This window comes from Carex rostrata, chromosome 1, assembly GCF_964058835.1.
Source record: "Carex rostrata chromosome 1, lpCarRost1.2, whole genome shotgun sequence".
Classification (NCBI taxonomy): Eukaryota; Viridiplantae; Streptophyta; class Magnoliopsida; order Poales; family Cyperaceae; genus Carex; species Carex rostrata.
The window spans coordinates 8,142,259-8,160,960 of NC_135918.1; the positions used below are offsets into that span (position 1 = coordinate 8,142,259).

Genomic DNA, 18,702 nt, shown 5'->3' on the forward strand with positions numbered 1-18,702 from the left:
TTCAAAATTTTAAATAAATATTTTATATTTTGTCAAATTATGAGACTGATAATAACTTTTCTATAATTCAATAAAGTTTTATTGATATTTACGAACTTAAAAATTCTTAATACTCATATAATTAAATTTTCTACATGTAAAAATAATAAGGGATGTGATAAGGTACGTTATAAAATATAGGATATTTGATGCTTTATGTTCTTTCGAATTGTTTTTGTGGTCCAAGCAGTTGATTCGAACTGTTCAACATAATTTCCATATTAAAATGACATTAGAGATCAAATTGAACATTTTTTTGAAAATTGATTACTATTTTTTTTAAATAATTCAAAACTACTGTTTTTTATGTTCCGGATTTTTTTGAAGTTTTTGAAAAATTATAAAAAAACTGATAAAACATGTTAACCCGTTTAATAATTCTTAAAAAAATATTAAAACATTATTAAAAATGTAAAATTTGATCTCTAAGCTCATTTTAATATGAAGATTTTAATATAAAAATTATGTTAAGTAGTTCGGATTGACTTTTTGAACTCTAAAGTTGAAAATAAGAATGTAAAACAACAAATGATCTATAAAGCTCCTTAACTAATCCCAAATAATAATACATAGTTGCATGATAAAATGTTACGAAAATTATAATAAATTTATGAACACATTTAGTAATTACTCGAACTAATAATTCTACATACTTGTTTTTTCATTATCAATATCAAACTAATAAAAAGAAAAGAGAATAAAAGGAAAAAAAAGGACGAAACTCAAACATGTAAAAAAGATGGTGAAAATAAAATTTTACTTTAAATATAAAATTTACGGAACAGACCTTGATATTTGTTTTTTTACCTAATGAGTCAACAATCCCAATTATTCGCACGAGTCTACAGCATGAGAATATGAGATATGCATCCGAACGGGAATCCCCATCCTCTGCATCAACGAACCGTTTATATTTTTTTCTTTTACCGTGCGATCAGAATTCGAACCACACAGAGACCGTTAATATTAAGAATTCACTAATATTAATACGGGATTTAAATCAGACGGTTAATATTGTAACTCAAAATTTGAGTTAATGGAGAGAATACAAATTATCCGAATGGGCCCTTGTTATACAGTCTGGACAAGTATCCTCTCCAATATTGTAAAAGATTCCCTTCACTTTACGGTTTGAGATTAACTCCCAGTCTCTTTGAGATTCGTGCCAATTTAAAAAGAACGGTCCAGATCCAATAATTCTAAAAGATTCGCTTATTACGGTACCGGGGAGGATCTGAATTCCTACAGTCAACGGCGATACTGACACAGTAATCGAAAGATTCGAAACACTTTTGCCCTTGCCTGCTCGGAGCAGAACTGGGAAAATAATAGAGAGCAAACAAACAGAGATTGAATGGAGACGAAAGAAACGCTGGTGTTACTGTACAACGCTGTGGTGGTCACCATGGACCAGGAGTGCCACGTCATCCGTGACGGCGCTGTGGCCATCATGGGCGACTGTATCAAGGCGGTGGGCCCCACCTCTCAGATCCTCACTGATTTCTCCAACACCGCCGATGAATCGGTCGACCTCAACGGTCGATTTCTGCTCCCTGGTATTGTTACATTACTTGCCTTTGATTTTATTTGGCTTCCTGTACCTGTTAGATTCCTGGTACAAAGGATGCTGACCTTGCCAGTGATCAGTAAGTATCTAATCAAACATTATACTTGATCTGAATTCTCATTAAATTTGAACTTTTTTACTGATTTCACAGAGGACTAGTCGATGGTATAGAATATTTGATTGGTGAATTTCTTAAAAAATCAGTGTAGTGGAGTATCCATTTTATTTATAAAGACTCTTGAAGTTGACAAACAAATTTCTGCGCATATAATTGGAAATGAACATCAAGTCGCCTAAGTTTTGATATCTTCATTACTGATGATACAAATCAATATTGCTTTTGTTATTCTAATATTTCCTTAAATCTTTCAAGTGCCAATTAAGAAATTACGCATCAAAGTTATGAGAGTATTTTTAAAGGTAAGGATGGATTTCTTTGTGCATAATTCCTATGAATATACACACAAGCGTGTCACATCAGTATTTAATTCAATTATTATAAGATATTTCGACCTTCCGTGGAAAGTTGCTATATATACGGGGAGTCTAATTGGGAGATATCTAGTAATGCGTCTAAATTCTGTAAAGTCGTAATTCAGAACCTATTTAAAAAAATAAAATAAAATCTGCTTAGCTAAGCAGGTTTGTCATTGATTGTTTCTATATGAATCTTCTATTGATCCCTTTTGTGGCCAGGGTTTGTAAACACGCACGTGCACACGTCGCAGCAGCTTGGCAAGGGGATAGCTGATGATGTGGACTTGATGACATGGTTGCACAAACGAATTTGGCCATATGAGTCTCACATGACCGAAGAGGATTCTTATCTCTCTACTCTCCTCTGTGGTATAGAGCTCATCCGATCTGGCGTAAGTCTGACAGCCCCGTGCCCCTCCTTTTCTCACGTAAGAAATGAATATATGTATGTGAGTGATGATTTATGTTGAGGCAGACAACATGCTTTGCGGAGGCAGGAGGGCAGCATGTTCCTGGTATGGTAAAAGCAGTTGACCAATTGGGGTTACGTGCATGTTTGACCCAGTCAACAATGGATTGCGGTGACGGTTTGCCACCAAATTGGAAATACACAACTGATGAATGTATTCAGGTTAGCTCCCTCCATTTTTATGCACGATATTCTATTTTTGAACACAAAATGAGAAAGAAGAAGGGGGTCAAGGGAAGGTCTTTGTGTTCTTAGTTTCTAATATCACTGAATTGAAATTTACTATACAGTGGCTTTTGAAGGGAATAACAGTCTCACTGATAACATATTCTGGCATAATTGTCTTGTTCAGGTTTCTTGTTTGTTCAAGTTTAAAATACTCTACTGGATACATGTCAACTTCTAAATTCGAACAAATAATGTACTTGCCAATCTTCTTCTTCACTCAATAGGACATAATGGAAGCAAAAAAGAAAAATGAAAACATAATCGGCCCTCTTTGGAAATTCTTACGTTTTATTTTTTTTGATGAATATTATACTTGTTTCATCATCTAGTATAAATGAGATTGAATATGTTTTATTATTTTGACAGTCTCAGAAAGAACTCTATGATAAATATAACAACACAGCCGATGGGAGGATCAGAATCTGGTTTGGTCTTAGACAGATCATGAATGCAACTGATCAGTTGCTAACTAAAACAAGGGATATAGCACAAGAGCTGAATACCGGCATCCATATGGTTATTTTCTTTCTTTCTCTCTTGTTTTTCCCTTTCTTTTGCAATGCTTCCTCATCTTTCTCAATTGGTAGGATAAATCTAGATTAAATATTGCCTAACCTGCCAGTAAATAAAAATTAAGTTTGAAGGTGTCTGTTTGCATCTTAAAATCCTTCAAATTTCATCTAATTTCCTTACAAAATTAAAATATTCACATACAAAAGAGATATGGGAACTATTACATATCCCTCCTAATAATCTGTGAAAATACGAAAACTACATCTAGAGGTGAAAAGAGGGAGGAATTATACTAAGGAAAGGACAGTGTAAAGGATATTAATTAATTTATGTGTTTTGGGGAATTTATTATATGTCCTGTCATTCCTTTTGGGGCATTTAATTATTCATGTCCTTTATTGTTTTGCAGGGAATATATAATAAGGGTTTAGCTGCAGGGTACACATAATTTTACCACTAAATATAATTGAGCCTGGTCTCTTTGTTAAGTTGTATCAGACTGGGATGCTCAAAACTTGCTACAACCCTGTGGTTGGGGTACATGTAGTATCTCTGTCAACTTATTTTGTTTGTTTTTATTGTGATAGTATATTGCTGAGATACCGTATGAGAATGAGTTGATCGTGAGAACAAAAGGGGTTGATCACGGTACAGTTAGTCTCTTCATTGATCGTGTAAAGGATATTAATTAATTTATGTGCTTTGGGGAATTTATTATATGTCCTGTCATTCCTTTTGGGGCATTTAATTATTCATGTCCTTTATTGTTTTGCAGGGAATATATAATAAGGGTTTAGCTGCAGGGTACACATAATTTTACCACTAAATATAATTGAGCCTGGTCTCTTTGTTAATTTGTATCAGACTGGGATGCTCAAAACTTGCTACAACCCTGTGGTTGGGGTACATGTAGTATCTCTGTCAACTTATTTTTTTTGTTTTTATTGTGATAGCATATTGCTGAGATACCATATGAGAATGAGTTGATCGTGAGAACAAAAGGGGTTGATCACGGTACAGTTACGTATCTGGAAAAAATCGGTCTTTTAAGGAACAATTTGTTGGCTGCTCATTCCGTTTGGCTTAATGAGGCTGAGGTTAGTTGGCATATTTTCTCTCTATTAAATTGGAATGTTGCATTGTCTACACTCTACACCAAGAATTTGAGCCCAATTCTCTCCGCATTGGTACAAAACCGGTATTGTACCAAACAGATTGTGTCTGTGTAATTCTTTGCTGTCCAGAACCTCTCTTGCTCAAGTTCTCAGCTCTATGGTATCCACCATCCCCAAGCATATATAGTTAAATATATCTTGACCTGATATGATGTCCCGAACAGTAACTTTTTTTTTTAATACTTAAGACTCGGGGGATCACATACAGCAGATGTATACTACTCAGGAACAATTTGGGTCCGACGCCCTCTCCGTCTGATCCGCTTTAAGAATCGTGCTTGCTGTTTCAATATTTGTGCATGTCCACTTTAATTTCCATGCAGATGTAGCATGCACTGATCTTAAAGCGGATCGGACGGACTGGGAACCCATTGGGCTCCAATTTGAGTCTGATTGGTGTTGGACCCAAATCTATCCCATACTACTAAATTTTGGTACTCACGCTTGACATACTACCCACTGGAGAATCACGTGCACAGAAGATGTATGCTGCTCAATTTTTTTTTTTCTTATTTGAACATTGCAGATAGGGTACTTCGCAAGTGGGGGTGTGAAGGTGTCACATTGCCCTGCATCAGCAATGCGACTTCTGGGGTTTGCACCTATAAAGGAGTATCTTGAGGCGGGGGTCTGTGTCTCTCTTGGGACAGATGGTGCACCGAGCAATAACCGAATGAGCATGGGTATACCTTCTTATTTCACTGCTCTGTGCTTATTTTAAACCTTTATATCAATATTATTATAAAATATGCAAGCAATTCTTGCTAGATTGCAAGCCTGTTTTTTAGGGGAATTAAACAGTGCCACTGAACAATTGTTAGCAAGGCTTATTTGTGCATTGAATTAATTTGATAACTCTTTGTGTTTTGATTACAGTTGATGAGATGTATTTAGCATCACTTATAAACAAGGGAAGAGAGATGTACATTAGTGGTGCAACCAACCCAACCGTTCTACCAGCTGAGACAGTACTGAAGATGGCTACAACAAACGGTGCCAAAACAGTTCTTTGGGACAATGAAATTGGTTCTCTGGAGGTTGGCAAAAAGGTTTGTTATGAAACCATAACAAATTTCTTATAGCTACTTCCCAATCATTTGTTTTTTCCGTATTACTTATCTTTTTGTTGGTTGTAGGCTGACATGATTGTTGTTAATCCTTTCTCATGGACTATGGTTCCCCTACATGACTGGTAAGAAAGAACTATGCCCCAAGGATTGCATGAAAAACAAAATAATTATCCCAATCTAATCAAAAGTCCCCTCTTGATGGGTATTTTTGTCTTACTTTGTAGTGTATCTAATCTGGTGTATTGTATGAGGACGGAGAATATAGAATCGGTGATGTGCAATGGTAATTGGATTATGAAGGACCGTAAGATTGTGAATGTGAATGAGGTAAAAATTTCTTTTGTTATGGTAACATGTTTTGCTTTGTTGATGCAAAACTGCCCCGATATTAACTGTCTTTGTGTTACTTTTGTGTTGGATGCTGCAGGAGGAAATTGTACAGTTGGCAATGAAACAAGCAAGCAAGCTTGTAGAACGAGCCGGCATCAATCTTCCTGATCGTATGAAGTTTGTCTAGGTTAGATTGCATTGCCAAAATCTCTGCAGTACAGCTTATCATTCGATGTGCAGCTCGGTCTAGGATGTTATTTTTTTTTTGTTCCTTTTATTTCTTAGAATAAATAATAATCTTTGCTATAGAATAATCGTTATTCCATGGGTTGAAAACAAGTACACTGGATGAATTCTATGACAAAGGATTCATTGTATTAGCTTCTGTCCACCAAAGCTACATACGAATATATTGTATAGTACTTGCCAAAAGCTATTCCTTTTAATGACAAAATATAGTATTTGTCTATTTTAGTGATTTTAGAATCTAAAATTTGGCCATATTCAAAATATGAATAGATGCACGCGACATTTTGTTAATACATTTTCAACTTATATTTAAGCACAATATTTATTGTGCCTTTTCTTTTAGTACGAATAATTTTTATTCATTTTTTTGTAAACGATAAAATCGAAGATATATATGTGAGTTTTGGTTATTTTTATATCTTACATGGTGCAAGTTGTATGCGTCTATTTATATTTTCGGCCCAGTTGTAAACCCGCTTATTAGAAACAGGATATGCCTTTGCAGTTTAAATAACAAAAGATATTATCTGCACTTTCTCAGAAACGTGCCATAAAAATGAAACTGAGAGGCGACGGTCCAATACCCGGCCCATAAAAATGAAACCGAGAGCCAACGGTCCGATGGGCATCGGACCAAATTCGGTCTGATGAACGATCTGAACTGTTCGATCCGATTAATAATTCGTGTCTAATTAAGTCACACGAATCTTAAGTTGGCACGAATATTGATGTTGATGGGACAGCTGGAGTTGGATATCGGACCGTATTATGGTTCTGCCACCAATTACTTGCTGATGTGCAGGGACGAAGCTAGGCTTCTGCTCCAGATAATTAGGACCCCTGGAATTTTTTTTTTTTGAACCAGGCTTTTGAACTGAGCTCTACTCCAGATAATTGAACTAGCCTACCCCGGTCTAGAACTCAAACCCAATAACCCAGAGCCCATAGAAAAAAAAAACCTCAAGAGCGAAGGAAAAGAAAGGAAAAAAAAAAAAAATGCGCGAAGAGAAGACCTCAGCCTGCGCCTGCGCTGCGCGAAGAGAAGAATAGCCGCGCCTGTTACCGCTGTGACATCCTGTTTGTTACCGCTGTGACATCAGTGATGTGAGCCCCTTTCAATCTCCGGGCGCCTTACACGAAAATTTTCCAGCTCGATTGCCTTCTCTCAAATGCTCCGCCTGAGCTCTGTTTCTACCACCCGCCGCCTATTCTCCTCCTCCTCCTCCATTTCATTATACCAACCCGAGTTCGATACTGAAACCGAAACCGAATCCGAACTCCGTTCCGGTTCTTCCTCTCAGTCCCCAAAACCCACTCCACCTCCACTGACACCGTGTCCCCTTGCGGACACACTGTCGCACCTCCTAATTACCAACCACAACCCATTCCATCCATTTGAATCCCCTCTCCAACTAACCGGAGTTGGATTCTCTAACGAGCTTCTCACCCAAACCCTCCTCCGGCTCCGCAACCACTCCAAACCCGCCTTCTCTCTCTTCCTCTGGGTCCGTGACCATTTTCAACGCATAGAAAACGGCCAAGTGTCAGCTGATGCGTATGATTTGATTATTGATTCGCTAGGGAGGGCAAGGCAGTTTGATGCCGCGTGGCGAATCCTTGTGGAGATGGGACAGGATGGGGTTGGGCCCACGAGCAAGACATTTGCTGTGCTGATAAGGAGACACGTGGCGGAAGGGCTTACACGTCAAGCCATAAGGGCATTTGATGACATGGAGGCTTTTATTGGAAGAGAACCTGATAAAGAGGAGTTTTGTATGCTGCTAGATACATTATGCAAATACAAGTATCCTAAGGTATGCATAATGTTCGTGCAAATGCTGGCATGCTGGTAATACACATCAGGCCATATATTCTTATGTATATTTTTACAAACTTCCAAAATACGAGAGATGTCGATGATTATGTGAAGTGAGTTGTTAATGTGAGAGATGTCGATGCTTATGTGTAATTGTGATAAAATATTACTGGAATGTGTGAATTGAGTTGTAAATGTGAGAGATGTCAATTACCTGTGTGCAATTGTGATAAAATATTGCTGGTGACCTTCCAAAATATTTTCTACATCTTAGGTATCTTGGTGGACAGATACTTCTAGTGAATTTATAATACAACCAAGCACTGATGTTACCACAATTTATTTTGGGTTTTCCTGATTGTGTATTTTGCAATTTTGGATTCATTCCATATTTCAATATTGGGGTTCGGGTTGGATCAGATCAGGGACAGATTTGGGTCTGTTTACTTGTATCTATGATTCTGGTAATTTTGGTTTTCTCAGGTCAGTATCAGACGGGAGGTTCAGGTTCAGGTTGAATTGGTTTCCGGTTTAATCACAAGTCTTGTGTCAGTCCATTCTGGTTGCTGAAAGGGTGTTAATGTGAGGTTCTCCGGACTGGATTGTTGACAAGTCAGGTTTTGGGTTGTCAGTCTTTGTTAGGATTGTTGGCTTTTATATATTTATTGGTTTCAGGTTCTGGCAGTTTTTCAGCTTGGGTCAGATTTGTCTGCATCTTTTTAGTGCGAAGTCAGATTTGTGATTGACATCATGCTTCCTCCTTTTGAACAGATTGCAATGGAATTATTCAACAAAAGAAAATACAAATATGAACCAGATGAAAAGATGTACACCATCCTAATCTCTGGCTGGTGCAAGACAAGCCGCCCGGACTTTGCCAGAAAGCTTCTAGAAGAGATGATCGACCGAGGGATTGAACCAAACATAATCACATACAACACACTCCTTAATGGGTTGTGCAGAAATGTGAGTTTGCACCCTGAAACCCGATTTGACCGAACGATTCACTCTGCTGAGGAACTTCTGAAGGAGATGCAAAGGAGAGGTATACAACCTGACATGACGAGTTATTCCATTGTTTTACATGTATATAGCCGGGCCCACAAGCCAGAATTGACCCTCTGTAAATTTAGGACTATGAGGGAACAAGGGATTAGCCCTAGTATAGCCACGTACACTTCGGTTGTTAAATGCCTCGCCTCATGTGGTAGGTTAGACGATGCTTATGAGTTGCTTGATGAAATGTCTACAAATGGGATTCAACCTGCACCGGCCACTTATAACTGTTTCTTTAAGGAGTATTTTGGTAGGAAAGATGTAAATGCCGCATTGAAATTATACCATAAGATGAAAGACACTGGTTCCTTTGATATCCACACATACCATATTCTACTTAGGATGTTCATAAAATTGGAACGATTCGGGCCGGTACAGGAAATTTGGAAGGATCTGTGTGAGACTGGTATTGGACCAGATCTCGATTCGTACACCCTTTTGGTGCATGGGCTTTGCCAGAAGAAGAAATGGAGGCAAGCGTGTCATATGTTCATGGAAATGATAGAGAAGGGATTTCTTCCACAGAAGGTTACCTTTGAATCACTCTATAGAGGGTTGATACAAGCCGATATGCTTCCTACTTGGCGGAGGTTGAAGAAGCGGGTTGATGAGGAGGCTTCAAAATTTGGAGGTGAGTTTGAGAAGTATCACTTGAAACCATATAAGAGGTGATTTATGTGATCATTGTTTGTGAGTCTGTGCAGTGGACAAGCTTTATACAGCTAACTTATCTCCAGCCAAAAACTGAGTATCTGGGACAAGGTTTAGGTGATAATATTTTAACCTTTCTTTGTTGAAAAACAGATCATTGCTATAGAAGGATGCTGGCTATGTATGATGGCCTAAGTTTTGTTTTTTTTTTAGTGGACGTTGGCGTCTAGAATAGAATTCAAAATCTCATCTCAAGTGCTGGCTATGTAATTCGAATTTTTGTTGGCTTAAATAAAGAAAAAGTTGGGCTACAGATGATGTGGTATTGTGTATTTTTGCAGTATGCAGCTAGGGGTGTTCATTGGGTCCGGTTTAGTCGGTTTTGAACTGAACCGAATTAGTTTGGATTAAACGGTTTGGTTTTTTTGATTTATTTTTTAAAACCGAATTGTAACTTTGGTTCGATTCGGTTTGAAAATTTTCAAAACGAAATAACCAAACTGACCGAATATGAATTTAGTTCGGACTGCTTTAGCTTATTTCTTAATACTCCGGTTTTTTTCTTAATCAATTGCTTTAAATACTAGGTTTATTTCTTAATATCCCAGTTTATTTCTTAACACTTTGGTTTATTTCTCAATATACTTCGGTTTATTATAAATCAATTGCTTTAAATAAAAAAAATAATATATTTCAGTTTGAACTGAACAAACCGAAATAAAACTTTAGTTTTTGTAAAATGAAAATATTTTATGGACCATCAACATTAACATTGAAAAATGGTCGGTGATTAATCATTCGTAAAATCTAAATAGTCGTATGATCTAAATTGATGATGACATTTTTAAATCCACACTATAGTTTAAACGATCGAGATTGATAGCCATTTGTGTGAATTGATAAAAAAAGCTTTTGAGGAAAATAATTGATAAAAAGCTTGCGTGCATCAACTTTGGTTTGTCTTATTGAATTAAACATTTTTAGAATGAAACTAGAAAGAAATAAAAAAAATATAAGAGAAAAAAAGTTACAACAACAAACAAAAAGAAAAAGAAAAACAGTTGACGTTATTTCTATTATTATTATTATCATGTCAATTTTGGTTCTTATCATGTTATGTAACATTAAGGCCTCTTGTCAGATTCAAATTTGTCAATTTTACCAATTCTATCAATAATAAGCTCTTTTGTATAGCAAAAGATCCTCTCTGCTTGCACACACCAAAAATGAAAAAATGAAACAAAGAACCCACACTCTTATATTAGTTGGAATATTGTTTGGTATACCATAATGTGATATGCATTTTTCTTATTTTACCCTTTCTGATAATATTTTGTGTAGTATTCAAATGTCTCCTCTTTTTGAATATTTAAATAACAAAAAATTAGAACTAAAATAACAACATAAAATCATTAAATATGATTTCTGTAGGCGCTTGATAAGATGGAAAACCAAATTTTAAAAAATAAATATTCAGAATTTGCTCAACATCTCTGTTTTTTTTTTTTTTTTTTACATATTGTTGATTTTGTTTTATTTAGGTATTTAAATTTTAAATCTGAAGTTATTGAAGCTTTAAAAATAAGCACATAATTATACAAACATGAAAAATAATGGTACCCGAGCCCTTCTGTAATATTTTTGGTTCCGGCTTAAGATCTGTCACGTGACAAGTAGATAAATATCCTCATGTTCTAATTGATGATAAATGTCTATTCCGGCTTAAGATCTGCTGCATTTATTGCGAGAAATGTTTAAGATCTGTCACGTGACAAGTCTCAATTTTCAGATAGAGGCAACGAAATTGATCATCACAAAATGGGTTCAGCTTGAATTTATTAAGAGTTGGCTCATTCGAGTCACGAGTGGGCTGATTTTAGAGATCTGAGTTGAAATTTTAGTTTGAAATTGTCACGAGCTAGACCGAGCTAATTCGCGAGTTGACAGACTGGCTCACTGAATATGGTTGAATCTTGTTTTAAGAAAAAATAAATTTTATAAATTTTTTGGATCGAGCTGGACAGTATAAAATCCACATAAATTGATGTCTTACCGAGTTAGCTCACGAGCTGGCGAGCAAGCTAGGTCCAGCTTGAACTCATTAATTAATTTTGAACCGAACTAATAATGAGCTGACTTTTTAATAACTCGGTCAAATAACGAACGAGTTGTTAGCAATCGAATCAGATGCGAGTCACGATATATTTTTTTTCACCCCTAGCCTCAGATATTAATTGTTACTAATAAAACGATGTGGCTAAAATTTAAGTGTCCTTTCATGGAAATAACCACTTTCTAAAAAAATGATGTTTTCTATTTCCTAAGTGGATATGAGGATATCACATCATTTGTTCAATTATATATTCCACAGTTAGAAGCAGGCCACCAATTCTTGCCAAACCTTACCAATAAAAGGTCAATAATCTCTGTTGCACACTTTTTGTGGCCATCTATAAATTGGGTTATTTTATAATCATATAATAACCCGGCACATGTGATGCAATGGAGACTTCATATTACATGGTAAACGCATCTCAAATAGGTGGCCAACCCCAGCTAAATTTATAATTCTTGTCTCCATTTTAAAAAATTGGAGAAATACCTTGAAATGTCAATCCCTTCTATAGCGTACAAATAAAAATAAAAATTTGACAAAATTATGATTTATCATGTCCAGAAATGAGAAAATATACTTTTATTATATCATGAATTTAAGTATTTTTTTTCAAATTTAATAAATTTGCACGGAGAAGGAATCTGTACGTCCATTGTTTGTTTAAACGGAGAGTACAAAACTAAATCCACGTGTTAATTCATTAGCGGGTCTATGTTCAGTACAAAATATATTCTTTTTTTGTTGTATTTTATATCCGTACCCCCATAAAATTAGAATGCTCTAAAGGAAACATTGCTCAAGACTCAAGTGTACTAGAATGCTTCACACAAGAGTTGTTGTTAGTTAAAACATTACGCCACCAAATCTACACATTGAATAATGCTTTGATTGGGTAGTTATTATGTTCTCCTAACCCCAACAATCCTTCCATACATCTCTTTCAATCTCACCTTAAGTCTCTCTCTCTCTCTCTCTCTATATATATAGATACACACAGTTAAACAAAGCAAAGCAAGAAGCATCATTCTCTACACTCAATTCAATCTCCCTTCAATCCTCACTCTTTCTCAAATTAAGCCAACCAAAAAGAGCTGCAAAGATGGTAAATAAGAAATATTTTTCTTATCATTATTAATGTTATTTTTCTACTTAATTAATCATCTTTTTTTTTTTAGATTGCTGCACTGAAAGATGCTTTGCAAAATGAGAAGGAAGTTTTGGTCAAGGCTGGTACGCCCCAACTAGTAGCACCGGCAACAGAAACCCCGAACGGACTCTATTATCTATCGAATTTGGATCAAAATATAGCCGTCATAATAAGAACCATCTACTGCTTCAAATCGGGCGAAAAAGGCAATGAAACCGCGGTTGAGGCTATGAAGGATGCCTTAGCAAGGGTTTTGGTGCACTACTATCCCCTGGCAGGTCGTCTGACGATCAGTCCCGAAATGAAGCTTATTGTAGATTGCAGTGCTGAGGGTGGAGTGTTTGTTGAGGCAGAGGCGGATTGTGACATGGCGGATATTGGCGATTTGGCAAAACCTGACCCGATAACACTTGGAAAGCTTGTGTATGAAGTTCCTGGTGCTAAGAACATTTTGGAAATACCTCCTTTGGTTGCTCAGGTATGGTTTATTACTTCTAACAAAAGCTTATTTCTCAAAAGTCAAAACATTATCTGTACTGTAGGTTTGTGAATTGAGAATTTATTGGATACCTGCTTTAAAAACTTTTGTTTTGATTTGATTTGAATTTGAATTGACAAATTAACTCAACATGACAAACAGAGGCAAAACATAGAAGTTGATTTACTTACTAAACTTGGAAGAAGAACAGACATTAAAAAAAAAATTAACATAATTTAACTTTCATCCTTAATTTAGGTGACAAAATTCAAGTGTGGTGGGTTCACCCTTGGCCTGGCAATGAACCATTGCATGTTCGACGGGCTTGGTGCAATGGAGTTTGTGTCGTCATGGGGCCAGACTGCTCGTGGCCTCCCACTGTCGGTCCCACCCGTCATTGACCGCTCGGTGCTCAAACCCCGTGACCCACCAATCATCTCAAACCCACACCACGAGTTTGAAGAAATTGCTGACATCTCTGATGCGGCCTCGTTATACAAAGAAGAACTACTTTACCGATCATTCTACTTCGAGCCTGAAGACCTCGACCGTGTCAAGTCTAAAGCCCTAGAGGATGGCATTATTAACAAATGCACATCTTTTGAGGCACTGACAGCAATGGTATGGCGGGCCCGCACTGCTGCTTTGCAACTGAACCCCGATCAGAAGACCAAGTTGCTTTTTGCCGTGGATGGCCGGCAACGCCTTAACCCACCGCTCCCCAAAGGATATTTCGGAAATGGTATTGTGTTGACCAATGCAATTGCAACATCAAATGAACTACTGGCAAATCCTTTGTCGCACTCTGTTAGCCTGGTGCAAGGTGCAATAAAAATGGTGACTGACGAGTACATTCGATCGGCAATTGACTACTTTGAGACAACACGTGCACGCCCGTCACTATCTGCTACTCTGCTGATAACCACCTGGTCCAGACTATCATTTCAAGATGCCGATTTTGGGTGGGGTCAGCCGACCGCCTCTGGGCCGGTGATGCTGCCTGAGAAGGAGGTGATATTGTTTCTGGCGCACGGAGAGGAGCGCCGAAGCATCAACGTACTTCTCGGTTTACCGAGCTCCGCTATGGTGAAGTTCCAGGAGCTTATGGAGGAGTTAAATTAGAAAGGTACAGCTATGAGGTTCTACTGGTAAAGTGTGCTTGTTGTTGTTGGACAGTTTGTACCTGAAAAATTATATACTTGGTGTCTACTTGTGTGTTCAATGTTCCAATGTACTATTCATTGTATTGTATTCATTTATATTTGGGTTTGAGAATTATAATTTTATTGATATAGAATTTCATGATAAGTTGAAATTTTAAAAAATAATTGATTTAACTATTTAAGTGACCTTGTAACCAAATAGATGAAGAGTGTGTCTCTGGTACCGAAGTGGTACCGTCTACCAGTTTCAGACAATTGCTTTCTTGGCCCTGTTGTTTTGGGTCCCTTTGTTGCCTCAGTCACAAACTCGCCCCCTTATCCTTAATTAGCTACTAAACCAGCCAACTGAAACAACAACCCCCCCCCCCCCCCCCCCCCCCCCCCACACACACACACACACCCCAACACACACACAAACACACATTGAAAATATGCAGCATAACGAAACAAATGCCACTGCTCAGAGTATCTGAGTCATCACTTATTAGTTATTACAGACTGAATCAGAAAACTGAAAATCAAATCAAACATGTTTATCTCATTACATATATTCTTGTGCAAGCAAGGCATAATCTGACATCTGGCCTTATCTCTGTGATTTTGCTCAAGGACATATTACTCAAGGGTCCCACACACTGCAGAGGGATCATGTCCATATCCTCTGATTTCATGTTACCTGCCTAGTAATCCAAAGTAGAGCAAGTTAGAATTATAGTGTTCCTAACAGATTGTAAAGGTCCCAAATTAAAGCAATTATTATTTCTCAATTTCCAAATAACCCAATAATTAAACCTCACTAAACATGGTCAAAAAAGTTTTGCACTTATTTACACCAAGGATTCTTAGCATAAGTCACCACATCATGGGTTTTCCCGATTAATCGGCTGATTATTTCCGATTATGGCCGATTATTCCCGATTATTCTTGATTAATCGCTTGATGGTATCCTATCCGTCCGACGACCGCATACCGTTATTTACAACACTGCTTAAGACATATCTGGACATGACAGGAACAAATGCACATTAGTTTCTTGATTTAGCCCTGTTGTATACAAGACACATTGATTGCTAACCAGTCACCACCCTCTGGACTGAAGCTGCACCATAGTTAAAATTCTATTTTGGTACAATAACCACATAAAAATTCCCCATGGATTCCCAATTCCATCAAGGACAATCTGTTGTGTCCTGCCTCTTTTGGAAGGAAATTATTTTTAGTAATTACTGCCATTCTGACAGCAGGACCACATGTAGGGATCTTAAAAAATCAATGTTATGCCCTTAAGCCCTTAGTACTTTCTGTAATGAAATATTTGGATTAGTACATAACTGACAGAGATGAAAATAACATGTACATAACATGTAGCATGCCACACATCATTCCAGAACCTAATAGACTGCCCATTACCCATCTTATAGGAACATCTGATTTCGCCAATTTGTTGCAATGTCATCACCTCCCTCCAAAATGTCTTATTTTGGAGGGAACAAAACTATACTGGTATTTTAGTATTATCATTTGTTTCCAATACATTTTTTTTTTTCTTGGGGGAGTTTCGCAAGTGTACATCCAAACAGATTGGCTAAGTGTGTCCTCTCCTCAATATTGCTATGTAAACATTGTAAAGTAATCATCTCAGTTTTATGAAAATTAATTTGAAACCCTGACAAGGTCTCAAAACTGCACATTGTCCATAATGCATACTCTACTGTAGTGTGTCAATGCTCAAGGAATAAAATAGTATCGTCGGCCTAATGATAGTTTGTAATAGTATATCCGAAATTTTTATTAAAAAAAAATATATATCAACAATTGGAAAGCAGTTCTCGAAAATTTCATATATAAGAAAAACATGATGATCTATAACGTCTAGAGACCACAACGTCCTGATTAGCGAAATTAGATTACTGCTAATTAACAAAACAGCAAAAGGGAAAAAAAAAAAAAAAAAACCAGGACGTTATAGGTAGTAACGTCCCATTAATCCCATCACGTTTTTCTTAAATATCAAATTTCTGAAAATTGTTTCTCTGTTACAGATATTTTTTAAAAAATTTCCTATTAATAAGAGTTTCGGATAGTATACCCTGAGACCGAATCGTCTGTCCCTAGAGTCTCTGCGGGTGGGGCCCATTTAAAAACATTAACAATAGTTAAACTCTTAAACAGTAACCGGTCCCACCCCGCAGAGACTCTGGGGGCAGGAATTTCCTGCCCCCCGGAGGACAGACGATTCGGTTTCGTATACCCTTGAGGCAGGTGTAGGGCCAAGCCCTTTTAAAGCACCTACAGCTCTATCTCTAGAAAATAGTTTACATAGCACACCACTTACTAACAGAAACAGAAAGGGAGACAGGGGTCTCCCTGTCTCTGATCCCTCCTACAGTTAAAATACAGAGATAACACTCCATTGACATTAGTACAAGTAGTTGCACTACTAAGTAAAGCTTCTATCCAATTAAGCCACTTTACTCCAAATTGTCTACTCCTAACAGCAAAATGTTCTTATTTTTGTATAATTTTAAAATTATAATTTTGATCTGCTATATTATAACGCATTAGTTAGGCCATTTAACAATTAATTAACTTCGTTATATAAAATTAATTTTTAGTCATTAGTAAACTATTACTGGAAATATTCATGGATAAACGGACTTATGGTAGGGGTGTACAACGGGCGAATCAATGATATTTTATTAAAATTTGAATCCAATCTGATTACACTGGATTAAAAAAATTCTTTACTTGACCCACCCATAATCCAACGCAATCCATCTATTTTTTTATATACGGGTTATTATGGGTTATGCAGGTTAGACGGGTTAAACGGGTTATAATTTTGATCAAAAATCTATTATATATCTTTTTACTATTTTTATTAAAACTGGGTACAAATAAAATTGACAAACATAAATAAAATAAAAATAATTTAGCATATAACATCCATAACAAAAAAAACATATCCAGAATGTAACATCCTAAAAAAAAGGCAGCGACATATAACAATCGCATATAAAATTCATGAAATAAAAAACATAACAATTCAAATTTAAATTAAACTTAAAACTCTTAAATATCTTCAAGAGCTCCAACATTTTAGCTTTCTGGTAAATGAAATAATAATAAAGATGTGATAAAAAATAAAAGTTAAGTTTGTCAGCAAATATAATAAAATCATATAAAGTTCTAGAATCTGGATCATATATGGATTAATTACCTTTAGTCTTGAATTGTAACCCCAGCATTAGATAACTTTGGTGTTGCATGTTCTGGAAAAAAAAATGTGAATGTAAAAATTGTATGTCCAGCAAGATTAAAACACAATTTAAATCCATCACGATAAAAATATAAAGTACATATCTCAGATTGGGTAGAAATAAAGAGTGCTTTAAACGTGAGAGGAGTAAATAAAAAGAGAAGTTATGTAAAAATGTAGAAACGTAGATTTGAGGCCGGATCCGGATATAAACGGATTATTAAGGGCAAACCCATGACCCGACCCAGAGTAACGAGTTTGTCAAAATCCAACCCGTACCCGACCCAATAACATCTCAACTCGGTTAAATACGGATCGGGTCAGACGGGTCAGATGGGTTGACAGTATTTTTGTACACCTGCTTATGGACAATAAGTGGTGTACATACTAGTTAGCCAAGTGTTAGATTATACTGTAATTTAAAAGGTAATGAGAAAGGAGAATTATTACCACAATTCGAAATTTCACGCAATGTAAAATGAGGAGGGATTCACTCACACTGTTTTTTTTTTGTGACACCAGATTACACTTTACATTTTCAAAGTCTAAATAATCAATCCAAACAGTTTAACATGATAAATATATTAAAATGTGCTTGCAGATCAAATTTTATATTTTTTTGAATTTTTTTTTATTATTTATTAAGATGTGTACAAAAATTCAATGGTTTGAAAACAATGACTTTGTAAAAAACTTAATAAATAGTAAAAAATTTAAAAAAATATAAAATTTGATTTGCAAGCACATTTTACTATATCCATCGTGTGCAATGATTTGGATTGTCTGTTTAAATTTGAATTTTTTTTTTTTTTTTTAAATGTAAGGTGTAATCACCAAAAAGGTGTAAGTGGATCCATTATATAAAATTTATGTCTAATATCTGGTAAAAGAGATCCAAA

General features: G+C 36.2%; 3 protein-coding genes across 4 annotated transcripts; all 3 read left to right on the top strand.

Moving 5' to 3' along the window:
* The first annotated feature begins 1,340 nt into the window (after window positions 1-1,340).
* On the top strand, window positions 1,341-6,248 carry LOC144555952 (uncharacterized). Of its 2 annotated transcripts, XM_078304407.1 has the most exons (10): window positions 1,341-1,595; window positions 2,303-2,475; window positions 2,559-2,714; window positions 3,147-3,296; window positions 4,247-4,390; window positions 4,995-5,151; window positions 5,345-5,517; window positions 5,605-5,660; window positions 5,763-5,865; window positions 5,966-6,248. In XM_078304407.1, exons 1-10 carry the CDS (start codon window positions 1,394-1,396, stop codon window positions 6,053-6,055), a joined length of 1,404 nt encoding a protein of 467 aa, XP_078160533.1. In that variant the 5' UTR covers window positions 1,341-1,393; the 3' UTR covers window positions 6,056-6,248. The 2 variants fall into 2 exon arrangements, with proteins under 2 accessions (XP_078160533.1, XP_078160539.1); XM_078304413.1 differs by lacking the exon at window positions 4,247-4,390 and having other exon boundaries at window positions 1,348-1,595.
* An 825-nt stretch (window positions 6,249-7,073) lies between these two features.
* Window positions 7,074-9,953, top strand: LOC144555963 (pentatricopeptide repeat-containing protein At2g13420, mitochondrial-like). Its single transcript, XM_078304426.1, has 2 exons — window positions 7,074-7,931; window positions 8,705-9,953. Exons 1-2 carry the CDS (start codon window positions 7,287-7,289, stop codon window positions 9,659-9,661), a joined length of 1,602 nt encoding a protein of 533 aa, XP_078160552.1. The 5' UTR covers window positions 7,074-7,286; the 3' UTR covers window positions 9,662-9,953.
* Window positions 9,954-12,508: 2,555 nt separating this feature from the next.
* Window positions 12,509-14,761, top strand: LOC144555971 (omega-hydroxypalmitate O-feruloyl transferase-like). The gene is made up of 3 exons (XM_078304437.1): window positions 12,509-12,858; window positions 12,932-13,381; window positions 13,640-14,761. The coding sequence occupies exons 1-3, from the start codon at window positions 12,856-12,858 to the stop codon at window positions 14,501-14,503; spliced, it is 1,317 nt and encodes a 438-aa protein (XP_078160563.1). The 5' UTR covers window positions 12,509-12,855; the 3' UTR covers window positions 14,504-14,761.
* Window positions 14,762-18,702: the final 3,941 nt, after the last annotated feature.